The sequence below is a fragment of the Dendropsophus ebraccatus genome, chromosome 3 (genome assembly GCF_027789765.1).
Source record: "Dendropsophus ebraccatus isolate aDenEbr1 chromosome 3, aDenEbr1.pat, whole genome shotgun sequence".
Classification (NCBI taxonomy): domain Eukaryota; kingdom Metazoa; phylum Chordata; class Amphibia; order Anura; family Hylidae; genus Dendropsophus; species Dendropsophus ebraccatus.
This window is the reverse complement of record NC_091456.1, coordinates 109,909,275-109,936,422: the sequence shown is the minus strand read 5'-3', so window position 1 is coordinate 109,936,422 and position 27,148 is coordinate 109,909,275. Positions and strand designations below refer to the sequence as shown.

Below are 27,148 nucleotides of genomic sequence, written 5' to 3'. Positions count from 1 at the left end.
CAGTATGGCAGTATTGGTCAGGTCTGATATGATGGTGTTATCCAGTCACAGTATGGTGGTATTGGTCAGGACTGGTGTGGGGGTGTTACCCAGTCACAGTTTGCCGGTATTGGTCAGGTCTGGTATGGCAGTGTTATCCAGTCACAGTATGGCGGTATTGGTCAGGTCTGGTATGACAGTGTTATCCAGCACAGTATGGCGGTATTGGTCAGGTCTGGTGTAGCAGTGTTACCCAGTCACAGTTTGGTATACCTGTTGTGCCCTGTATATACATGTACTGTATGGATGGAGTAGGGGGACCTGTATATACATGTCCTGTATAGATGGAGTAGGGGGTCCTGTATATACATGTACTGTATAGATGGAGTAGGGGGTCCTGTATATACATGTACTGTATAGATGGAGTAGGGGGTCTACCACTTATTACTGTGGATGTTGTGAGGCAGCTTCCCTAGCAACCATTGCTCCCTGTGAAAATGAAAGCAGTAATCCTATTGGTTGCTAAGGCTCCAACTGCCGTGTCTGCTGCAGCTAATTATATCACCTGTGTTTGCAGTGAGGAGATTTTCCCATTCATCTCTATGGGGCGCCTCTCTTTCCCCTCCCCCTCCCCTCCTGTACATCTGGCGGGGACGGGATATTGTGTATCTTAGGGTGGTATTACACGGAACGATTATCATTAGAAAAATCATTAAATCATTCGGATTTGAACGATAACCATTTAGTGTAATAGACAACGATTAAACAACCAACGAGAAATCGTTGGTCGTTTAATAGAATTTGGACCTATTTTAATTGTTCATTGTTTGCAAATCTTTTGAATGTAATAAGACGTCGTTCGGTCGTTCGCAGTAGCGGCAAACGCAGTGGTGTGTGAGCCGTTTTCTCCATCCCCCCCCCCCCCCGTCCTCCCCCCTTCCTTCCGAGACGGCACATGTAAACAGCTTCTTGGCCAGCTGATTCTGCACTCTATAAAGGCCCAGAGGGTTAAGTCGAGGTCAAAATGCTGAGGACCTCAAGAGTGATTAACCCTCCTGGCATTATAGAGTGCAGATACAGCAGTCCAAGGAGCTACTTACATGAGCAGCTTTGAAAGGGAATTTGGGGGGGGGGGCATGGGGGAATTGAAAGAATGGCTCACAGTTTCCGATGTCTTCATGTCTTCAGCAGGAAGCAGCAGCTCAGAACTGGGGGAAGGAGACTAGAAAGATGACAAGCATGGAACGAATTGTTGCGTCTTCAGGAGAGTGTATTATTCAACATGTATTTTACCTGAGTGGGATACCATCATCCTCTTCTAATCCAAAGGTGTCACAGTGAGCCTTACATGTATTGTATTTTAATTTAATGCAACCACCCTCATTTTTTTTTTATATTTTAATATGGTTTTTACTATATCAAAACAAGAAAATACCATTATATGTCACAAAAAGAAGCTCAAGTTTAGTACTTTGGTATTTAAGATATAAAATTTACCGGACAAGAATCCTTTTTAGCAGCTGCTGGTCTCCCTCAGAGTAACCAGGCCAATCCTTCTGCAGCTCCTTATACAGACAGTCTTTCAAGGTGTAAGTGCAGTCTTTGGCACTCAGAATAGCTACCTAATAGGAGGGAAAAATGCATTAAAAATGGAGCCAAGTTAAGACTCTCTCATAGATAAATGTTATCTCATATATAAAGTCAACTTATTTTGCTCTACATTTGTACACAGGGAATCTCTTATTTAATACATTATAATTCCTAGTTTCTAAAGCTGGTGCTCTGCTAGTTCTTTTAGGACTGCCTTTACTAGTAGTATGAATGTGTCTGGTATTTGAACATCATGTATCAGAATATCGTGAGAGAAAAGTGCTTGCTAAAAACATTTTTTTGTTTGCCACTTCAGTGATTAGAGGGAAGTTAACAGAAGCCATGATTTAATTTAATAAAATAATTTATTTTACATGTAAAGTGTCACTGTAGTTTAATTTTTTTTTTTTTTTGCAGAACTCAACAGAACTTGCAATTTTAAGAAACTTTGTAATTGGGTTTATTAGCCGAAAAATGCATTTTTATAATGAAAAAGCAGTTTGAAGCTCTCCACCCTGTCTTCATTGTTCTCTATAGAGAGGGGAGGGGTGGAGGGAGATGAGGCACCAAATTAAGACAACAAAGAGTTAATTTACAGCTACATCACTGGGCTATCGCCTCTGACAGTCAGCACTGCCCTCTGAATACCGACTTTCACACAGCTCCCACTGTGAAATCCTGTGTTCTCTGCTCTGCTGGCGACTAATCTCCCTCCTCCCCTCTCCATAGAACAGACAAGGTGACTGTGTAAAAGATTTCCTGATAATGAGCAGTGAATAAGAGAGAGGAGGGAGGGCGACCTAGGGAAAGGCTTTTTGAATGCAAATAATGGCATATTTGCCTTATAAACCCAATTACAAAGTTTTTTTTTTTTTTTAAATAGCCTGGACTATTGATTTCTGCAAAAAAAAAATTAAAAAATTTAAACAGTGACACTTTAAGTACCGGTATGTTGTTTCCATTGTGTACATTACACTCATTCTTTATGTCTCAACAGTAAATTGTTAAAGATTAGCAATTGCTACACAGTAAAAAGTAGTAGCCTGTAACTTTTGATCTTCTGCAATGCCAGAAGAACAGATTCAAAAATACTCAAGGTTTCATTAGAAGACGGAATCATAGATTCTGGGAAAAATTCTGGATAAACCACAGTATGCAGTGCTATTTGGTAAAATGTCTGAAACCATGTTAAACCCAATGGGTCAACAAATTATAGGTATTAGGCATTATAAAATCCCATCACTGCTGTCATTTTTGTTCTGCTCCTATAAATGAGTTTGATGCAGATGTGAACAAACCCCAAGTCAGTCATTCCTATTTACAAAAAAAAAAAATAAATAAATATAAACAAAAAAATACAACAGCAAATTATAAAATTTCCCAGCCGTCTATCTGAAGAAAAGCACTACTGTCTATAATGTTTTTGAAAGCCAAGACTTGACAAGTTACATATACAAACATGTGTTGTCAGATTTCTATCATTAACCTAAACATAACCCTGTTCCCACAGGAAGATGAGTTGTAAAGTCTGCTCTAAAAACGCGATCAGTCTACAGTCACTATGGTCAATTATCGGCCGCAGGAGCGTTTCTAGCAACGCTCCTGGACGATGATCGCCTGTGTAAAAGACCCCTAAGATCTATTAACAGACACTAGAGTTCAGTGACAGACAGCAGTTTGGCTTGCGGATCAGAACACTACACAAGAGTTTCAATAATCTAAGTAGATATAATAAAACATATATAACACAGTTTTCTCCCAGGGCAAACGGCGTAAAAACAAGAACCCTCCAAATAAAAAAAAAAGTGTCTTGTTTTTTTTTTCAATTTCACCACACTTTGAATTTTTTTCTGGTTTCGCAGTGTACTTTATGCAAAAATTCAGCCTGTCATTGCAAAGTACAATTAGTGACGCAAAAAATAAGGCCTCATGTGGGTTTCTAGGTGGAAAAATGCAAGTGCTATGGCCTTTTAAGCACAAGGAGGAAAAAACTAAAACGCAAAAAGTGAAATTGGCATGGTCCTCTAAGGGTTAAATTTAAAAAAAAATTAGGCTAATAACACTGAATAGGTAAAACAGGCCAAATAAAAAGACAGAATAGAACATAGCAGGGAAGAAATAACATGAGACCAGGGAAAGACACATCAATAGTCAGGGGCATTTAATCCAAGTAACATACAAAACCAGAAGCCCATACCAAGGGGTTGTATTAGACAGCCCAATCACTATAGTAAACGAGTGATGATCTGCAAGATCAGTGCTCGTTCACCAGGCATATTACATGGCTTGATTTTTGTGAATCAAAGGCTATTACACATAGCGATAGACAGTCGTCGGCCGCTGATTTTTGGTCAGGACCTAAAGCCATGATCAGTCGATGATCCTTGTTATTGGCTGATCTTTGTCTTTATTACACTGAGTGATAACCTGCCAAATCGGCCTGATTGCCAGATTATCGTTCCGTGTAACAGGGCCTTAAGTCAAAGAGGGCAAGGTTATTAATGAGCAATACACTTAAAGGGGTATTCCAGGGAAAATCAATAATTTAGCAAAGGAAAGGGTTAACCAAGGTTAACCCTTTCCTAATATACTTACCTGTCCTTTAATGGCCCCCCAAGGAGATCTCCGGTCCGGTCACGTGATCTTCCAGCTTGTGGCTCGGATCCTCTTCTCCTTCCGGTTCGGTGACGTCACCACCCGGCCGGAGTCCGCTCTCCGTCTCATTAGCAGCAGAGCACTGAACTCTGACTGGCTTGGTAGCGTGTAGCCAATCAGGGTTCAGTGCTCTGTATCCCCACCACGCTTCAGAGTGGGGGTCCCCTGAGGCTGCAGTAAATTATCAGGGGTCGTCGGGCTCAGTGCCGGTCACCAGTTACATGGGCCGGCACTGCACTACAGCAGGTGATTGCAGGGTCTGGCGTCAATCATCACTCCGCAGAACCCCCCCCCCCACCTTGTCAGCGATGCCGACCGAGTCCCGGGAGGGGATGTGGCGGGCGGCATTACTTCATTCATAGTTACCAGACACCCGGCTGCCCGCCGCATCCCTTCCCCCCAGGGACTCAGGGTCGGCATCTGTTTATCGGCTGCTGATCCCCCCGGCCCCCCCTCCCTGTGTACACTACAATACCTTGTACAGCATGTGCAAGTTCTAACTGGAGAGCAGTAAACACTGCAATACTTTCTTAAGTTTTATTATTTTTGAGAGTAAGGGCAGATCCTTCATCTGCATTATACCAATGGATGCCCATCATCAACAGTCACACTATATAGAAATGTGCCAACACTAAACTCTAGTAATACTGTAGGTCATAATTTCGAAACATTCAGTGTAAAAATTTATAGTTTCAGTATAGAGATATGTTTAAAAGCTGAAAAGCTTTGACAGAAGGCAGACACAAAAACAGGACTATAAAACAAGTACCAACGTTTAATACATTACTATAAGTTGGTACACACTGACCTGTTGCAGGAGGCCATCCAGGGTATCCTTGTCCTGCATGGAGAGACCATCTTTCTGCAGGCGTAGAATAAGTTCAGGCTTCTTGTATGGTTTAAGAGCCAGTAAGTGCATGACCCTATCTTTAAGAGGTCGCTGTGCCAGTACACTGGAGCTCTTCCTTATTGCACTGGCCAGGTTGACAGGGGTTGGCCTCTTTCGAGATGGGACAGCATCTGGAACACCTGGTGCAGGTTTTCGGACTTGAACCTTTTTGACTGGAAGGAGAAACAAACAATTAAAGAATATTCTAGGCAAATGAGGGTTACATGGATTGCACATAAAAAAATAACATTTAGAAGAGACGTTAAAGCAAATGTAACTGATGGTACATTCCCTTTAAGTGTTGGCCGGCCCGCCCTCAGTGGGAGGGAACCCCTCCCCCTCTGTGACGTGGCTCCATTAGAATCAATGCTCTGTAAACTGGCAGTGTGCGCAGAAACCAGGCTGCGTTCAAAAAAAGGACCATGGCACCGGTACCGTTCTATTCATATGCAACACTTAAAAGTGAATGTACCTTATGGTACATTCGCTTTAATCTTGCCAGAAAATGGGCAAGGGTGAAACTACTATTCCATTACTAGGAAACCAGAATAATGTAAAGGTTAAGAAACAACGTGAAGTAATGCAAGGTCTACGCACCACACATCAAAACTGCATGTGATTTACTGCGAATCGCCACAGTTCTACAGCGGAGTTTTCGACTGTACAAATGTTATACAGAAAACATCTTTTAACATGTTTCCCCTGTTAAAGTGCGCAGCAAAATCACAGTGATTTGAGTTAAAGATAGTTTTGCCATGATTGGCTGCTGCATGTAAAACCAGCCTAATGGTTATTAAAATAGTCACAGCAGATTTCTGCGGCAAAAGTTATTATGGAAAACAGAAGTTTACCCTTAGTGTTTGTCATTTGTTAAAACTTTTGACATGTCATCCGGACATATCATAAGTGTACATCACCAGGTGAAGCACGTCTCTTTTATTCAGCTAAGGTGGCCAGACGGGTAGTAAAGCTCCCAGCCACGTGCTTCACCTGGATATATAACTGTAGTCCTTCACACTACACAGGGCTGAAAGCCGTAAACTGTTCATCCTGTACTTTTGGCACTGGGTTACTGCAGCTGAGCTCTCATTCACTTCAATGGGAGCCTAACTACAAATTACCTGGCAACACCACTATACAACAAACAGGGCAGGGATTCTAGTGCAGATTAGATAATGCTAAAAAACACTTCTTTGAGCCTTTTATGAGCTTTTAAGAGGACACAAAAACAAACAAAAAAAAAGGGTGCGTTGAATGCTGCAGATATCAATGTAACTAAAACTGAACTGAAATCTGCACCATAAAATAACTAATGTAATAACCAGGTACATGAAGCATCAAATATGGCCGAACTGACTTTAGGTCGCCAAACATCTTATATTTTTGTCAGCTGTACCCATCACATGCAACAGACTCGGTCATTAGTATATGGTGATAAGATGCATAGGGCTCCCCTGAGCGACTACAAACAGATGATGTCGGTGGACATAGGGATCGAGCGAGCTCTTTGGCTGCAGCTTTAACCCTCACCAGAGACAACACAGACATGCTCTCCATGCTGAACATTCCTGTGTGTGGGGAGGATTGAGGCTGGACAGGAGGAATAACGGCTGAACAATCGTTAGTCCGTCAGTTATTAAAGACTGTGTAAGGACACCTTTGGTATGAATGAACAATGTAGTTGAGGGAGTATCATCCCAGATAAAATAAAATGATATAGATCTAGATATATCTATATATCTCTATATATCTATATCTATCTCACTTACAATACTTTACAGCTGCTTAGGTCCGTTTAAGGAAAGGTATGCTATAAAGGTAATGCATGAACTATGAACTATCGATGAACGATGAACTGACAGGTTTACTTTAGAAGAACATGTCAACATATGGATTTCCTCTTTTTTAGAGAAACGTAATTACTGCTATATAAATACTCACATTCTCCCTATTGCTAGGCCTAAAACAGCAGAAGCAATGAGGTAATAGCTGATCACATAGGAACACTCTGTTGCACTAAAGTCAAAATGAAGCCCTGATTTGACAAAGCATTTTTGCAACCAAAAAACTGGACTTCCTGTCAGCCGTCTAGCTATTACATGCTCACTCCCTTACTACCTGCTTGGTAACCATCCAGTTCCCTGGGCCCAAGAAATGTAGTGTAGCAAAGTACTACACACAGCACTAATGTAGGCAAATAGCCAAGCGGTGCTGCTGTCCAGTGATGTCATCTGGCATGTGCTTACAGCTTCAGGATACTTGCAGGGTGAGGTCATACTACTAGAATCTTGGAAAGCTGATTACTTCTCACAAATCCCATAAACATGTCATAGATGTGAGCTCATCTAGCCGTGTGCACAACACAAGTAGACTAGATAAGAGTGTGTGACAATTCCATCCACCATGAAAAACTCTTCATCTAGTCAGTACAGGCACCTTTACTCAATTACTTGCACACACTGACTGCTTTGGGTAGTAAGGACATATAGACTAATAAGGAAATAGAGGAGAAGTCCAACAAAAATTTCTATTTCTAAATATTGTATTGCGCCCCCCCCCCCCCCCCCAAAGTTATATAAATCACCAATATACATTTATGGGAAATGCTTATAAAGTGCTTTTTTTTTTCCTGCACTTCCTACTGCAGCAAGGCTTCACTTCCTGGATAAAATGGTGATGTCACGACCCGACTCCCAACGGAGCTGTGCGTGCTGAGGCTGCTGGAGAGGATGATGGCAGAGGGATGCTCCGTATCCCTCCAGTGCTCCGTGTCCCTCAGTGTCACCCTGCCATCATCCTCTCCAGCAGCAACAGCCCACACAGCCCTGGGAGACCGGTCGTGACATCACCATTTTATAAAGAAAGTGAAGCCTTAATACAGTAGTAAGTGCAGGGAAAAACCCCTTTATTGGTGATTTGTATAACTTTTGGGGGGCAATACAAAAATTAAATAAAAATTTTCGTCAGACATCTTTAAAATGGGTTATCTTACAAAGCTGAATTGGTCTAAATCAGTCATATCAAACTCTGGCCCGCGTGCCAAATCTGGCCTGTGGTGCCATTATTTTTGGCCCACTAGACAATTCAGAGTTTCAATTACATCTGGCCCACCATGGCTTCTATTTGAGAGATTATGGGGGAGGGCTGGCTACTGTATGAGACAATGGGGGAGGCCTAGCTATTATATGAGACTACTGGGAAGGGCTGGGTCCTATATAAGACTATTGAGGAGGGCTGGCTCCTATATGAGACTACTAGGTAGGGCTGGCTACTATATAAAAGACTATGGGGAGGGCTGGTTACTATGAGGCTATTGGGGAGGGCTGGCTACTATATGATACTATTGGGAGGGCTGGTTACTATATAGGACACTTCAGGGGCTGGATACTATTAAGGCACTATTGGGAGGGCTGGCTAATGTGGGGTAATTTTGGTTGGGTTGACTAAAAAAAAAAAATGGGACAATATTGGGGGGGGTTGGCTATTACATGAGTTGGGGTTTACAGTAGTTTTGCAGTAGTTTGTCTTCCAACATTGTTGAAAGACAAACGAATCATACGGCAACAATCTGCTGCCGTCGCTCAGTGGAATAGAAGCGGCGGCAGCAGACTGCTGCTATATACTACAGGTTGCCTGGACGATCAAGCGATCACCCGGGCAGCCCCCCCCCCCTCAACTCACCCTCCAGCTGCCGCCGTGCGTAATAGCGTCAGGAGCAAGTGGGGTACGATAGTCGCTCTGTGTAATAGGGGCTTTACTAATTCCCTACACGCCTGCACTGTTTTCAAAACCTGTGTCCCTTTGTTACAACCCACTAAGGTGGGCCAGGAATGCTAAGGGCCCTATTACACCAAAAGATGTCTGACAGATTTTTTCAAAGTCAGGAACGGACTATAAACAGAACAGGTCATAAAGACGGAGATTTCTACTCTTTTTAAATCCATTCCTGGCTTTGGCTGAAAAAATCTGCAAGATAATCTGTCAGACATCTTTTGGTGTAATAGGGCCTTAAGTTCAACTGTAATCTTCAGAAAGTACTGGCAGTTGGTCTTCACTGAGCCTGAAAGCAAGGGGGATTGTGAGGAAGTGTGTGCACTGTTGCAAGGCAAATAGCATAGTAGCTGACCCTGTAAGCACATAAAGAATAAAATTGTTGAAACCAAACTGGTTTGGACACAGCATTAACATAACTTTTTGGCCTGACACACACAACTTTTTGGCCTGACACACACACACACAACACACACCTGGGTAGCCAACCATAACATTTAGCAGGGGAAGATATATGGGAAAATTCATCTAATGTTTTGTGTAGGTTTTAGTGTTAAATTGTCAAAAATAATTGAGCAATTGCTTATTTGCTAACACATTTGTGACTACAACACTGAAGTTCACAGAGTTGTGTAAAGATTTTCACCTTTTCTACACTCGTTTTCTGGTTAAAGCGTTGGTAAAAGGAGTGGCCCCGCACACATTTAAAGCCCCTTCACTAAACAAACTCATATATACGTTCCTACAGCATCGGGCATGTGCAATTGGAACGTATATATACGCGCATTATGGACGTGAAGGGGTTAAAGGACAACTCCGACTGGGCGATTTTTAGTAAAAGTGTTAGGGAGGGGGAGGCTGAAAGACATAACGTGCTCTCAACTCCACAGCTCCTGCAATGATGCTGCGTACCGCCGTTCTGGTCCACCAGCTGTTTCCCAGTTAGAGTGGGGACCCAGGCCTGACACATTTTCCAGGTCCTCCCTCTAACCAGAAAGTGGTGTACGGCATCAGCACTGGAGCCGGGGAGGTGAGAGCACATTATTTCTTCCAGATTCCCCTTCCCTGACACTTACAAAAAAAATGTAATATTTTTTTAGAAAAGACAGACCACCTTTGAAGTTCATTGTGGTAGCATTTAATTGACTTACATTAGACCAGACCTGAGCTCAAACCCCACCAAACCCCTCCTTTAGATGAAGTACCGACTGCTAGTGAGAATTTAAGTCAGTGGATACAGACACACAAATGCTCAAAATCTAGTAAGAAGGAAACTGCACTACTACATCCAGGATAGGTGGGAAGCCTGCAGTCAATAACTGAGATGGCAAACAGTTAGGATATGCTAAGATAATCATACCTCCACACCGACTACCCATTTTAATAACTATAGCACTTCTGCTTTTGTTCTCCTCCTCAGCTTGGGCCATGCTCTGCCGTGCCTTCTGATAGGAGTCGTCTGTAGCACATACAGTGATTTTATCCTGGATGCTGCCTAGACAGTCGAGCTTGATATTTCCATTGCTAAAAGTGTAAAAAAAAAAAAAAGTTAACAGACATACATGACATGTCACACAAAATGAGAATGGTGTGGTTACAAAGTTTATTTTGTAGCTCAGTCTCAGGGAGGTAAATCACCGAAATTATTTCTGTATCAACACGCGACCAGTGGGATGAGAAAACCTGACCTTTTCTGAGTTGTTTCAAATGCAAGTTACACTTAACTCATAACAGCCTATACCCATTACCTATATATCTAAATAAACCAAGATTAACAAAAAAAGGTGAAACATTTTCAAAGAGGTTTCTGCTCACAGAAAAGCTTATTTGTTCATGTAGCATTATAGAAGCACTGAAGAAAATGGCTGATTTACAGCATCAATACGGTGGGCCAAATGTTTCCATCTGATGTTTGCTTACAGTTCAAGCTGCAGAGAAAGTTATTTATATAAGACACGGGGGGTTAGAAGACTCCCAAGTGCAGATCCTGGTAAACAAGTTGTTAGCAACACTACTTAAAATGAGCACTATGGGACCTTCCACTAATCTACAAGGGGCATAGAGCGCAGCATAAGGCCCACCAAATACAGCTGCTACCATACGGAGAGGACATGACCTAACTTGTCTCTTCTTCATGACACAGCATGCCAAGTAAAAACTTTAAAGCGTAACTATAAAATATTTTGACCATCTAGTTTTAGTTAGTTAAGGCCGTGTTAAGAATTTTTGTAATATACAATAATAATCTAAATTGGACCGGTTTTTTTTCGTATACATGTAGCCGAATGTGCTCTCAGCCCTGTGTGTGCCACTGTATTATTTCTTCATTCCAGCTGGCCACGCCCCCCTGGAAATCCGTACTCTGGTTGAGCTCTGTACGGATTCTCAGACAGCAAGGACATGTCAGGCAGCTCTCACACTGTAATTCATACCCCCAAACCCACTGTTATATGTACTGTAGGGCAGGGCTGTTTTGGTTAGGGGGCAGTGATAGCAGCAACAGTGTGCACATTGATTATACATGTTATTCCCATAAAGCTCTGATGGGCTCTGCTGTGTTTTGATAGGCAGCAGGTGTCAGGTGCATTGTACCCACAGACCCCCAGCTTCCCACTCGTACCTTTAGTGTGGAGCTGACAACACTGCATCACCACTGAGCAGGAAGTAGTGGAGGCTGAGGCTCGGGGACAGGCTGTCAGCAGAGGTGGGTGATGGCCCCAATATTACTGATGTACAGCCCCCATGCACACTGCCAGAGTACCCCACCCGTGGCAGGAGCAGGGGGCGGGGCTTGTCGGGACATTAATTTGCCCCACAAAAACAAATTAATATCCTGATAGGCCCACCAGAGCCTTATGGGAATAACATGTATAACCAATGTGCACACTGTTGCTGCTATCACTGCCCCCTAACCCAAACAGCCCTGCCCTACTGTACATATGGGTTTTGGGGAATGAATTACATGGGTGGGTACTCTGGCAGAATGCAAAGGGGCTGTACATCCTGTAGTATTAACTCTTTCTGCCAGTTAGAGGTCAACCAGCTTTCCCAGCTCCCTAAAGCAAGGATAATAGAGGTCAACCGAGATTTCCCAGCTCCCTAAAGCAAGGATAATAGAGGTCACCGAGATTTCCCAGAACCCTAAAGCCAGAATAGGTCACCCAGCTTTCCCAGCTCCCTATAGCCAGTATAATAGAGGTCACCCAGCTTTCCCAGCTCCCTATAGCCAGTATAATAGAGGTCACCCAGCGTTCCCAGCATCTTTTACTAAGTATAATGGAGGTCACCCTATCATCCTTGTGCTGCCTAATAGATATTAGACAGTTATGTAAGAGATAGATAGTCACCTGCTGAGGTTTTTGCTCAGACTCGCTCGCTACCCCCTAGGGTGAACCCCTAGCTACACCCCTGGGTCTGGTGTAAGGTTGCCCTTATCCCACCATCATACAGCTACATGTGTGCAGCCATTATTCTCCGCTATCACTATGCAGCCATCTTTGTAGTGATATATACACATCCCTGCTCGTCTTGTAGAACTGTGTCAGTCATAGTGCCTGACTATACCAGTGTTTCTACAATTCCCATCACGTCCTGCCATATAAAGGCTAGCAGGGCATGCTGGGAGCTAGTTATGGAGAGGCATAGGTTGGAGAACCCTAGAGTATATAAAGAAGTCATCCTAGCTAGTTGTCATCCCAGATCACCCATCTTCCATCAACTGATACTCCACCAGCAACCCACTGATTCATAGAAGAGCTAGCTGTGGTGTGAGGTAGAGGGAGGCCACGCCCACTTTCTCTCAGACGGGAGAAAAATTAATTTATTTGTTTGAGCCACACAACTGGGAATATCTCAGCAACCGCACAAGATATCCACTCAAGTTAGGGCTCTTTTTAAAGGGTAACACATGGGCTTTTTTATTTGTGGAATTCCATTTTTTGGTCACTTACATTACAGTTGCGCTTTAAACTCAGCTGGTTAAAGCGGGTACTGTGTTTAGGGGTTTGAAAAAATGTGTTTCCCCCCGAAACGGTTAGTAACCCTTAAACTAAATGTAAAACATTTTCTCAAAAAAAACTGTTGCTGTTGATATTATGTTTTTGTTATTTGTGAACGAATGGTACTAATAATTACCGTTAAAGGACAACTCTGGTGCTGCTACAAAAAAAAAAACTGAACCGAAGCTCCAGTTGGTGGCTTCATTTATTCTTTACTTCGTGGTTTGGCTTTCCCATGATGCACTTTGTCTCTTGTGATGTCTAACTGACTCTGTAGAACTGTTAGATGGCTTACAGCTTGGTCAGCCAATCAGAGCTTAGAAACCAGAGTCATCTGACAAAGTTCAGTTTCCTTCTTGATGATGTCACTGTCACCAAATATGCAAAAGAAGAGCCTGTGGAGCCTCATCCAAGGGGTGGCTCCTGTAAGGAAACCACCAAAACCACCACATTAAGTGGCCCTATAAGTCAATGTAATGACAAGGAAAAAAACAAGGCCAGGCAACCATCCACATACAGCTGTTTTCGGGGTGTTGCCAACCTAGCCAGAATCCTGCTCCACACTGATGAGGGGCAACACCCCGAAACAGCTGTATGTGGATGGTTGCCTGGCCTTGGTTTTTTCCTTGTCATTACATTGACTTATAGGGCCACTTAATATGGTGGTTTTCTTACAGGAGCCACCCTTTAGCTGGGTCCTTCCTGGAGGGATATCTGGCTAGTCCTGTGTTTCAAGACTCTTTTATGAGGCTCCACAGGCTCTTCTTTTGCATGTTCATGTTTCCCAGGGGGCAACGCACCTAGGATTTCACTGCTTTGAGCGCGTTCATTAGCAGCCGGCGGTGTTGTCGTTTGGCTGGTCTCCCTGAGATCAGCGATCTGTTTCTCTACTGTCCAACAAATGGCTTCCACAGAGCAGCCTGGGGGTCAACAGGTAAGAATGAGTTTAATTCACTTCCTGGTGGGGGGTTGAGGGGCAGATAGGCAAAGTATATTATAAAGTTGTATAACTTTGTAATGTGCTTCAATTACTGGGAAAAAGATGTTTCCCACAACATTCCTTGTAAAATTTAGGTTCATTTTTTGCAAGGTTATAACTTCTTGTTATGCTCAAAATTACAATTTGAAAATTCCAAATATTGAAACAACAAGCGATCATTGGATCTGAGGACAACACCAGGACTACGAAGTTGTCTGTATTTCTAAAGTAGGACACAAATACATAATGGTAGCAGAGTGGGGATATCTCACCTCTGAACATACTGCTGAATGCAATCAAAGCTACCTTGAGGGCTGTCCCTTCCAACGTTTGATAGATAGAATGTGAAAGTTCGCACTTCCGTAGGGCAGTCTGGTCGAGGGATGGTAATTTGCTGTGAAGGAATAAACAATGCTTCAGAATGTATGACATTATGGTGAACAGTAAAAGAAATACCATGGCTATGTATATTTTACATAAGGAATGGTCTAAATATTTTTAGAATTTAAATTTACAAAATGAAATAGAACCATGACATTTCACACACACCAATCTGAAACATGGTTGTGGTAAGTAAATAACTTCACATTGTGTTTTAAATACATTTATTTTTCAATTTAAAGCCCACAATCTGACCCCCCCAAACCACTTGTACCTTCGGATAGCTGCTTATAATCAAAGATCTGTCCTGGGGTTCGTTCGGCAGGTGATGCAGTTATTGTCCTAAAAAACAACTTTTAAACTTGCACCCATGTGCCGTGCTGACACAGCTGATGAATAGGAGACAATCTGCCTGGAGCATTCCTAATAATGAAGAGGGCGGGGAGGAGGGACAGAGAGGGTGTGCCAGCCTAATGCATACACAATCTAGGCCACGCCCATTGGACACAGAGGTGCAAGTGTAAAAGTTTTATTAGGACAATAACTGCATCACCTGCCAATTGTACCCCTGGAAAAGATCTTGGCTTAAAAGCAGCTATCTGAAGGTACAAGCGGTTTGGGGGGGGGGGGGGCAGATTGTGGGTACAGAGTCACTTCAAGATGAGTGAACAAAGCTATTAGGTGTAACATTTAGCATTGGGTACATTTAGAACATTGGGTTCAATGATAAAGCCCACTGGCAATTTTTTTCAACTCTCTGATATTACATTCGTTTTACTTTAACTATAACTATAATGGAGTGCTCTATTTTGATAAAAAAATATATATATATATATATATATAAAAATCAGCCAGAGAAAGATTTCTGGTTTTATAATTGCTACTTTTGTGGTGCATAATCAATGAATCATTTTTTATCTTCCACAATCATTACTGGTAAGTTTTTCTCTTCTGAGACTATTTAAAAAAAACAAAGAAATAATGAAAGGTTGTTTTTTTTTTTTTTTATCGTTTAATTTTTTATGATCCTCCTAATGTCTCCCATTGGTGAAACTAAACAGTCAGCCATGAGCTGGCAGTTCAGCTGTGGTTTCTAGTCGACATCTGTTTTGATGGCTCGCACCAGGAGCCAGGATGTTGTTGTACATACTGGTGCGGTAAGAGATAAAATTTTAGGGGACACAGACAGTTTTTCAAATGTGACGTGTCACTTTATGCATTAACTTTTGAATGCTTTTACCAATCCGTGTAATTCCAAGACTTTTTTTAAATTACATATTCTACTTTATGTTAGTGGTGGATACTTTTAGAATTGTTTTGTGGAAAAAAAAAGTTGCACCTCTAAATTTAAAAGTCTCTGCCAATAAGATAGTAATACAACATTCATATGTATAACATGTCTACTTTATATTGGCAGCATTTGGTGGACATGCTTTTAAGAGTATATACATTTTTTTGTGGCAATTTGGAAAATGTTTATGAAAATTTCAAACTCAACATGTTTTAGGGACGAGTTCAGCTTTGGACTATATTTTAGAGGCCTGTATACTAGAAACCCCAATAAATAACCCCCATTTTGAAATCTTCCCCCTTTCAAGTATTCAAATTGACATTCATATAAAAAAAATTTTTAACCCTTAAAGGGAATGTGTCGCAAAGTAAAAAAAAAAAATTGAAAGTGTTAAAACTGTTATTTTTTTGTTAATTTATATGTTTTTCATTTTTTTTTTTTTCATGTAAGGAAATATGAAAAATTAACAATCTAATTTTCCATATTTCCCAGTGATGGCCATCAGGGGGAGCTCCACCAGGAAACTGCTGGTAAAAGCAGCCTGAAAGCCGGCTGCTGAAAAAAAGAGGCAGTCTCTGCTCAACTTCTGTGACATCAGCACCTCCTTCCTCTTTTCACAGGCAAACAAAGAGGGGAAAGGTGATATTATGTGTACTGTTGGGCAGTGCCATTTTGTTGTTGTCTGCACAGCAGGAAAGATACAAGTATGTCCCTAGCCTTTAATAATACACCTCAACCTGCTGCAGAACCACATACAGGTCGCCTGCCCACACTCTCCTCCCGCACTTCTCACCGCCCATCCCCCACATGCACATAGTATTGTTGTTACACTCATACAGACAGCTCATGCCTGTACACTTGGGATCAGCAAATGTACAGCAGTAGCGAAACCCTTCACTATGCTCAGCTGTCAGCCCGCTGCATTAGAGCTCCGCTCCAAGTGTCTGGAAAATTTGGTTACAGCTCTGGAGAACTTCTCCCAGGACTGTATCCAGCTTTTCCAAACACCTGGAGCGGAGCTCAAATGCAGCCGGCTGACGGCCGAGCATAGCGAAGGGTTTCGCTACTGCTGTACATTTGGTCATCCTTAATGTACACTCACACAGGCAGCTCGTACATGCACTCTCACACAGGCAGCTCGTACATGCTCTCTCACACAGGCAGCTCGTACATGCTCTCTCACACAGGCAGCTCGTACATGCACTCTCACACAGGCAGCTCGTACATGCACTCTCACACAGGCAGCTCGTACATGCACTCTCACACAGGCAGCTCGTACATGCACTCTCACACAGGCAGCTCGTACATGCACTCTCACACAGGCAGCTCGTACATGCACTCTCACACAGGCAGCTCGTACATGCACTCTCACACAGGCAGCTCGTACATGCACTCTCACACAGGCAGCTCGTACATGCACTCTCACACAGGCAGCTCGTACATGCACTCTCACACAGGCAGCTCGTACATGCACTCTCACACAGGCAGCTCGTACATGCACTCTCACACAGGCAGCTCGTACATGCACTCTCACACAGGCAGCTCGTACATGCACTCTCACACAGGCAGCTCGTACATGCACTCTCACACAGGCAGCTCGTACATGCACTCTCACACAGGCAGCTCGTACATGCACTCTCACACAGGCAGCTCGTACATGCACTCTCACACAGGCAGCTCGTACATGCACTCTCACACAGGCAGCTCGTACATGCACTCTCACACAGGCAGCTCGTACATGCACTCTCACACAGGCAGCTCGTACATGCACTCTCACACAGGCAGCTCGTACATGCACTCTCACACAGGCAGCTCGTACATGCACTCTCACACAGGCAGCTCGTACATGCACTCTCACACAGGCAGCTCGTACATGCACTCTCACACAGGCAGCTCGTACATGCACTCTCACACAGGCAGCTCGTACATGCACTCTCACACAGGCAGCTCGTACATGCACTCTCACACAGGCAGCTCGTACATGCACTCTCACACAGGCAGCTCGTACATGCACTCTCATACATTAGTAGTAGTAGGGGGCTGGGTGTAGTGGTAGCAGTAGGGGGCTGGGTGTAGTAGTAGGAGGAGGAGGAGGCTGGGTGTAGTAGTAGTGGTAGCAGTAGGAGGCTGGGTGAAGTAGTAGCAGTAGGAGGATGGGTGTAATAGTAGCAGTAGGGGGCTGGGTGTAGTGGCAGCAGTAGGGGCTGGGTGTAGTGGGAGCAGTAGGGGGTGGGAGGATGGGTGTAGTAGTAGTAGTAGTAGCAATAGGGGGCTGGGTGTAGTAGCAGCAGTAGGAGGTTGGGTGTAGTAGTGGTAGCAGTAGGAGGCTGGGTGTAGTGGTAGCAGTAGGGGGTGGGAGGATGGGTGTAGTAGTAGTGGTAGCAGTAGGAGGCTGGGTGTAGTAGTAGTGGTAGCAGTAGGAGGCAGGGTGTAGTAGTAGTAACAGTAGGAGGCAGGGTATAGTGGTAGCAGTAGGGGGTGGGAGGCTGGGTGTAGTAGTAGTGGTCGCAGTAGGAGGCTGGGTGTAGTGGTAGCAGTAGGGGGTGGAAGGATGGGTGTAGTAGTAGTGGTAGCAGTAGGAGGCTGGGTGTAGTGGTAGCAGTAGGGGGTGGGAGGATGGGTGTAGTAGTAGTAGTGCTAGCAGTAGGAGGCTGGGTGTAGTGGTAGCAGTAGGGGGTGGGAGGATGGGTGGTGTAGTAGTAGTAGTAGTGGTAGCAGTAGGGGGTGGGAGGATGGGTGTAGTAGTAGTAGTGGTAGCAGTAGGAGGCTGGGAGTAGTAGTGGTAGCAGTAGGAGGCTGGATGAAGTAGTGTAGTGTAGTGGTAGCAGTAGGGGGGATGGGTGTAGTAGTAGCAGTGGGACTGGGAGCAGTAACATCGTAAGGCACAGTGTGGGGGAGGGGCGGGGAGCCCTGTCAGCTCCTTACATCCTCTCCTGTGGAGCTCTGTGTCTCTCTCCTGCCTCTCATTCTCCTCCTGACGATCTTCCTGCCGGGAGGTAAGGACCTTCACTGACAGATCTTCTCCCAGCTAGGGCTGCACGGGGGAGGGGGCGGTCACTATTCATGTGTGAAGGGTCTTATCTGCGGCGCGCGGGAAGGAGGGGGAGCTGGTGTTTGGCTTGTGATGTTGAAGCCCGCACACTTTACTTTCATAAAGGTGCGGGCTTCACAAACATGGCATGCAGCCCTCCCACACTGTCAGGATGCTATGTGCTGAGAATGCCTGTGCGCATGCGCAGCACACAGTGACGGAGCCTCCAGTGCAAGTGAACCAGACGGACTCCGTCGGTTCACTTCAATGATCTGGAGGTGCCGTATAGTGTCTGTGTGTGTGTCGTGAAATGACGTCACACACAGACACTATAAACATGGCAGCCCCCTGTGCAAAACTAAATGTTATGAATACTACTCAAGCACTATGTTAAAAAAATAAAAAAAATCCAACACACTTATTTGTTCTTAGTACTATTCATTTAAAAAATTTCAAAAACATGACACTGTCCCTTTAAGGCATTTCAGAGGAATAATTGCAAAGTATGGGTACATTCACACTACAGAATCCACCCCGTGCAATGGACTCCATTCTATGGTTGGGCAGATTCCGCTGTCCGCCTAAAGAATTGACATGTCAATTTTTTTGGGCGGACAGCGAAACTGCCTGGCCATAGAATGGAGTCTATGGCATGGGCAGAGATGTGCGCAGGTGCGAGTGTCGGAATCCACGGCGGGTTATCCGCACAGATTTCATAGTGTGAATGCACCCTAAGGGCTCATGCACACTGAGCAAAAGGCGAGGAATTGAAGAAGAATCTGCTCTTAAATTCTGCTTGAAATTCCTCCCGTAAAAGAATAACCAGGGCAATGTCTCATTGTGTTCAATGGGATTTCCACTCTGTTGTTCACACTGCAGAATTTCAGAGCAGAACTTTCTGCCGCAGATTTGCTTTCTGCCCAAAGAAGTGACACGTCACTTCTTTGGGCAGATTCTGCTAGAGGAATCCTATAGAAGTCAATGGGGCTTGAATTCTGCTTGAATTCTACTTGCATTCTGCTTGAAATCTGCTGAAATTCAGCTTCTATTCTGCTATTCTCCTCATCTTTTGCTCAGTGTGCATAAGGCCTAAGGGCTCATGTACACTGAGCAATAGATAAGGAATTGAAGAGGAAAGATTTTCTGCGGAATTTGAGCTAAATTCAAGCAGAATGCAAGCAGAATTCTAAGCAGAATTCAAGACCCATTGACTTCCCTCTAGTGGAATCCGCCCAAAGAAGAGACATGTCACTTCTTTGGGTGGAAAGCGGATCTGCATCTGAAAATTCTGTTTGGAAATTCTACAGTGTAAACAAGAGCGGAAATCCCATTAAACACATAAGGACATTGGTCTGTTCATATTTTACAGAAGCAATTTCAAGCAGAGCGGATTCCTCTCCAATTCCTCATCTATTGCTCAGTTTGCATGAGCCCTAAGGGTGGGTTCACACTATGGAATCCGCACTGATAAGCTCTGCGCTGCTCCGCTGCAGCCACTGATTGGCTGAGTGGGGCATTCAGACAACAGGAGCCCCCGAAGCAAGCCGGAGTACGGAGCAGGTACAGTATGCTCTGGCCAACGGGGGGGTTAAGGGAGCTGTCACTTACATACTCGCAGCGTGATCTCAATCTTCTCATTCAAAATGACTGACAAGGGATCTGCAGCAGATTTCAACGCGAATTCGCTACGTGTGAATCTGGCCTTAGGGTAGCTTCATACGTAACGAGTTTGCAGCTGATTTCACACTGCATATCACAGCAAATCAGCCGTGATACTCGTTACCTCAGAGCCTATAGCCCTGCATTCTCGCAACAGATTTGAATCTGCTGCAAGAATGTAGTGGCAACCTTCCTTAACTACTTCTATGTCGGCCTCCCAAAAAACAACACCTTATGCACAATACAGTCTGCTTCTCCAGCTCCCAGGTCAGCCAATCAGTGTGCTATTCCACCGCCGCCAGTGATTGGTTCAGCGGACTGTCAGTGACCCAGGACCCAAAGAAGAAGACAGGAGAGCACCAGAGGAACTGGAATGGCTAAGCATAGTGTCTATTATTTTTACCGGCCCAGCATAGAAGTAGTTTAGGATTGTTGCCACTACAAATCTGCTGTGAGAATGCAGGGCTATAGATTCTAAAAGTCACAGGTATGGCAGCGGATTTGCTGTGATATGTGCAGCGCGAAATCTGCAAACTCATTACATGTGGCTCTACCCTTAAAGCAAGCTTCCCCCCCCCCCCAAAAAAAAAAGAAAACATCCCAGATTTTCAATACAGCTCAACAACCCCCCCCCCCCCATTCTATTGCTTTTGGCTGCAGAAACCAAAAGCAATAGAACACTGACCTTATCAATCTATGCTGTATAACTATACTACATAGATCTCAGTGAGGGATCAGTGTGCACATACTAGGAGTCCCCCGGGGGGGATTCTAGTATATGTGTTTAAAAAAAACAAAAAAACAAAAAAAAAAAAAGTGTTAATAAAAAGCCCCCTCCCCTAATAAAAGTTTGAATCACCCCCCTTTCCCCATGTTATAAGTAAACATGTTTTGTATCGCTGCGTGCGTAATCGCCGAAAATATTAAATTATCACATTCCAGATCTCGTACGGTTAAAAAAAAAACAAAGTGCTAAATTGCGTAATTTTGCTCGCATCAAATCAAGAAAAATTGTAATAAAAAGCGATCAAAAAGTCGGAAGTCAATGGAAAAACAGATTGCAAAAACGTAGTGTGAACGACCAAAATTATGTAACAATATCAAGACAAAATTCTATAATTTTTCACACAAAATCAACACATACATCACAGAGGAAAACCACAAGGGGCAGGACATGCTGGTTCCTTGTAAATAGTTGTGTCAAATTAAATATCAAAAGTGTAAAACCTAAAGCTGCACTACCGTGATAGAAATACTGTCTGCTGCTGTCTACTTCCTAAGTAATTTAAATACAAGAAGGTGTTTGAAAATGTAGATATCTATAAATATTAGATTTGGAGGTTTCCATGAAAACAGTGCACCGGAAAAATGAAAGTGACAAATAAAGGGTTTACAAAGGGTAAACCGGACCATACAGTCATACACTGGTCAACTTATCCAGAACACTAACTAGACTATGAAAAATTTAACTGATTCAAGGTTGGGGAGAAAAAAAAAAAATTTAAACTGAATCTTACCCCTTGGTTACCTTGAAATCGAATAGCTGGCTTCAGGCTTATGGAGTCCTGAAAGGCAAAAGGTAGAGATTAGCAATATAAAGTTGACAAAAAATAAGTCCACGTTAAAAATAGCAGCTCTGCTCTAATGCTCTTTATGCAGGCAAAAGTTAAAGTGCTAAAATTCTAGCTGCCTGCAGCTACCCCAAACCATTGGAGTAAGGGTGGGTTTACACTAAGGAATACGGGCAGATAATCCCCCACAGATTCCGTCGCTCGCCCCCGCATGCATCTCTGCCCGTGCCATAGACTCCATTCTATGGTCGGGCAAATTCCGATGTCCACCAAAAAAAACTGACCGGTCATTTCTTTTGGCGGAATCGGTGGAATCCATCAGACCATAGAATGTGGGTATTCCAGCTTCTCCCCACATTCTAAAAACACACCAATTTTACAGGAAGTTATTAACCTATCCCATTGGGAACACAGAGACGGAGCACAATCTCAGTAGAGGGCGGTAAAATATGTTGGTGCTATTTAAGAAAAAGCAAATAAGACACTATCCTTAGTGGTGGATGCAAGCAGCCAACTGGAACAGCTGTTTGAAGAGGTGATCACTTCTATCATGCCTGGGGATTAGAAAGTCTTACCTGCTTTTTCAAAAATACTACCACACCTGTCCCCAGGTTGTGTATGGCATTGCAGCAGAGTTCCATTATAGTTAATACAACACACAACCTGAGAATATGAACGGTGATATTTTGTGGAGAAAGTAGCCATGCTCTTCTAAACCTGGACAATTCCTTTCCTTTTTGGATTTATTTTATGATAGACTCATCAATGAACACTTTTTACTTTATACAGTTAATGTAGTCTCAACCTGTCCAAAGGAACATACTAGAACCAGATCCCAAATATTGATTATTAACAGAATATATGCAAGTATGATATCTGTGACCTCTGACCTACATAAATACAGGTGGATGATCTGTACCGCCAGCATGACAATACTGAAAATATGTTGCCTCTGCAAGTGCTATAAAGCACTCTCTGTACACGGAATTCCCAAGAGACCACTGTAGAGGCCATCTGCTTAGAAAGCCACCTGCTGAGAGTTCCACAGTAAAGGCTTAGAAAGATTTACTGTAATACTTTAGCCATAATTTATAGGAGACAATCAGAACCAGTGGTGTACCAGGTACAGAAAGTGAATCACTAGAAACTAAAAAGTGGAAGACACCATAGATTCTTCACATGTACCTGGAAAGGGTGACAAAGCCCAAATTTTACCACAGAACAGCTTGTAGAACAGAAAAATGAATGAGAGCATGCAATGCACTCTGCTATACCTAAGAGTTACACAAGGCGACTGCACAGTAGTGGTAAAGCACTAGTTATACTTCTTTGCCACTAAACTTTAAGTATGTCTTTAAACCTATTTCCCATTGCAATTATTGAAGCTAAAGTCAGAAACAGACTATAAACAGAGAACAGGTCATAGAGAAAAGACTGAGATCTCTACAGTTTTCAAATCCATTCCTGGCTTTTCCAGCAACTGCAACCAAAATCTGCACACACTATTAGGCCCCCTTCACATATATCAGGCAGTCCCGGCTCTATTTATCTCCAGAGCTTTGCTACTGACAATTGAACTAATCCTATTCCTTTGAACGGTAAAGTTTTTCATATTCGGCACTTTAAATCTAGATGCCAGACAGGGGAAAGCATCTTGCAGCTTTTTGCCAACCGTCCTGTCCAACTGATATGAAGAAAAAGTAAATAAAATAAAAAATAGAAAGCCTGATGGCAAAAATACATTAGCTGTCATCAGCTTATAGTAAAATGAAGTAGCCGGACCACCTGACATACAGGTATATGAACCCAGCCTTAGGCTATATTCATGAACAGTATAATAGGTATAAAACCTGGTTGTATTTTAAGTGCGCTACATTTAAAGTCTATAAGAAAATGTCAATCTATGCACACACTAATAGAAACACACATTTCTTTTACAATTTGTGCATTTATTAAAAGGTTTTATTTATGCAATTTTGTCTGAACATAACTGCAACAACCAAACAAGAAAAAAAGTACAGGCATCAAATTACATAGTAAAAGGCCAGTTGACAAATCTCAGTCAGCATATTTAGGGTAAAGAGACATGAATCTGAAGTATAGTTATCTATACCACTATAAGTATCTCGAATTTGGTAGCCCTACTCAGGGTAGTTAAGGCCTAGCAGGAAGGACTACAGGACAACAGCAGTAACCCAATGCCTAAGGCCCCATATAGGAGGCCTTGATAACAGCCAGCTATTGCAACCAAATCTTATCAAACTTTCTTGAACAGTTCCTCTTTTGATAGAGAACCCTATATAAGAGGATTTATGAAATAACCAAGGACTTCCATTGCAATAAGGAAGGAGTATCAGGAGATTTCCATGCCATGATCACCACCTTTCTGGCACAAAATAGCACAATACAAAAAAAAAAACCAAAAAAACACAACAACAGGCGCTGGTAAGTGCCAAATACTATAGTATCTATTACACCAACTATTATAACTATATAGTATCTATAACTATATAGTACCTATTACACCTATGTAATTGTTACATGTTAACCCTATATTGTGCCATGAACAAAGCTCTGAAGGATATACCAGTAAGTTAAGAGCAATGAGGAAGAACAGTAGTCTTACATTGTAACGTTAGCCACATTAAAGGGCATGGGAGTGGGAAGATAAGCAAAGTTTAGGCAGGTAAAAACGTAATCTATCCTACATCTATTTAGTCAACCTGCTCCTTCTAAGAGCCATAGCACTTTTACTTTTCCACCTACAGGGCTGGTTGGGGTGTCATTCTTTTGCGCCATAATCACTAGGTTTTTTTTTAATATAATATTGGTATAACAGAAAATTTTTGATCGTTTTATTATTTTTCTGATATTTAATAAAGTCCGCAATCGTGGTGTGTCCCCCCCTCCCCGTTTACACCGTTCACCGCACGAGAAAATTTATGTTATATTTTAATAGATCGGACAATTCCGCACGCTACCATATGTAATATGTTTATTTTTTTAAACATTTTTATAATGGGCAATGGTGTATTTTAAACGTTTATTTGGAGGAGGGTTTTTTTTAATCCTTTTAAAAACTTTTTTTTTCCCGTAAAACATGCAATCATTAAATTGCATGTACTGATCTATGCTATACCATAGCATAGATCAGTGTTATCGGCAATCTATGCACAGAGCCTGCCTTAGAACAGACTCTATGCACAGATCCCAGAAACGACAGGACAGAGGTAAGAGGCTTACCCCCACCCGTCGGTACATGCGAAGCTTGTTCTGTCACAGAGTACCTTAAACGCCGCTATCACTACAGACTGCGGCGTTTAAGGAGTTAATGAGACGCAGCAGCGGGATTGTAGCTGCCTCTCATTACCTCCGGCCCGGCACACACTGATGTGTGCGGGCCAGCTCTCACTGCAGTGGTCCCGCACACATCAGTAAGCCCCTGAAGTCAGAAATGTATATATACGTATTACTGACGGGAAGGGTTTAAAAAAAAAACAAAAACAAAAAAAAAACAGCAATCGCCCCACACCCGTTTACACAGTTCACCATGCGGGAACAATAATGTTATATTGTCATAGATCGAACAATTCCGCACACAACGATATATATTTATATATATAATAGGCAAGGAGCAATATTAAACTTATTTGGGGGGGGGTTTATAAGGGTTTTTTTAATACTTTTAAAAACTTTTTTTTACACTTTAAAACATGCAATCAATCGATAATGCTTCTCAAAATTTATAAAACAAGGTTTTTACTATTTTCTCAACACAATTTTATTCTCAGAAGTCCATTTTGCCATCACCTTGTGATGAATCTGAATTCCTGGCATATAGGTTAGTCATTCAGATGTGCTCAATGCATTCCTCACCTTCCAGTCTAGTGAGGCAAGCGTCTGACAGCAAACAACTCGCAGAAAGGCTCCAGGAATTTTCCACTACTGTCTGTAAAGAATTACTCATCATTTGTGTGTTGCTGACGTCAGTTAATGTTCGAAAGATGAAGACCTTACATGTTGAGCAAAAAGCTTCTGTCTGTAAGAAACTTTGATAAGAGTAGAGACAGAAAAAAAAAATAAGGGAAGAGGTGGAGTTGCAGTGACATTGGACAGTTAATTACTGTTGGACAAACTAGCTTATTGTCAGACAACTCACTTAAGGGCCCTGTCTTGGGGCAGAATAAAAAATATATATGTCTGAGGGTGGTCTAGAAGTAATACTGGCCTTTCCTGAGCTCTGAAACAAGTGCCCACCCAGCCAGTCACCGACTAAACTTTTGGCTGTAGTTCTCTAACAGCTGAAGGGCCTGAGTTTAACACCTATGACTTAGAGCCCTATTCCACGGGACAATTATTGTTCGCATAATCGTTAATGATAAATGATCCAAACAACCGCTATTACGAAAGACCTGAAATCGTTCATCCAATTACATAGAAAGATAATAGTTACTTATGATCGTTCTTGCGGTCGTCTTGTTGTTGCTATTGCATTCGTCACTACTGCAAACGACCGAACAACATCTTATTCAATCCGAACGAGTTGCGAACGAGCAATGATAAAAATAGGTCCAGGTCTTATTGAACAATCAACGATTTCTCGTTCGGTCGTTAGTAGTTAACTGCTATTCAAATGAACGATTATCGTTTAGATTCAAACGATTTAACGATAATCTGAACGATAATCGTCCAGTGGAATAGGGCCCTTAGAAGACGAGTCTCAAGCAGGATAAGCGGGTGTTACAGCTTGCTGCACTTCAGGAGCTTGGAAAATGCTCTTTGACTCCTTTTATATTAAAAAGTTTTTTTTGTACAATCTGAAAGCACAGACTGATCTACAAAAGGTAACATGTCTCCTGGCTCGAACGGCTATCCAATTTTACCAGTTTGAAACGTGACGGATTCCCATTAAAGTGACACGATTGCCTCAGTTATTGGCTTTGCTTTAGCATCCATTGAACCCTCTTTCCCTGCCTCATGACAGGTAGAGTGTGGATAACACTACTGGGCAGAGGCAGGGAGACTGGGCTCAATGGACGCCAAGTCCTGCCTTAGTGACACTGTCTGTAACTGATGGGAACAATAACAGCACACAAGAAATCTGGGGTGACAGTATCACTAAGACTTGGACATTAAATTCCATCTATAGGGCCTGTAAGAGGAATCTTATCTGTCTGGATCATGGGTCACGTATGGTTCCCAGCTGCACAATAAAAATCTATTGTGCAGCTCCCTGAACATACCAGCCGCTTCTGCATGAGTAGCTTTACATTGAGGGTAAAAAGGTGTTTTATTCAAGCACGCAAGGGTGGCAGAGGGGCAGGAAGTAGTAATCTAGTCATGACTCTCTGCCT

At 42.8% G+C, this 27,148-nt stretch overlaps 1 protein-coding gene across 1 annotated transcript in view; it reads right to left on the bottom strand.

The window, feature by feature from the left end:
• Nucleotides 1-27,148, bottom strand: part of ELL (elongation factor for RNA polymerase II) — a 77,489-nt gene that overhangs the window by 20,453 nt on the left and 29,888 nt on the right. Inside the window, exons 2-6 of the mRNA XM_069964508.1 lie at nt 21,741-21,788; nt 14,134-14,255; nt 10,245-10,408; nt 5,033-5,286; nt 1,477-1,601 (exon numbers count right to left, since the gene is read on the bottom strand). Of these exons, the coding sequence (XP_069820609.1) occupies nt 1,477-1,601; nt 5,033-5,286; nt 10,245-10,408; nt 14,134-14,255; nt 21,741-21,788 (713 nt within the window). The remainder of the gene's footprint in view (nt 1-1,476; nt 1,602-5,032; nt 5,287-10,244; nt 10,409-14,133; nt 14,256-21,740; nt 21,789-27,148) is intronic.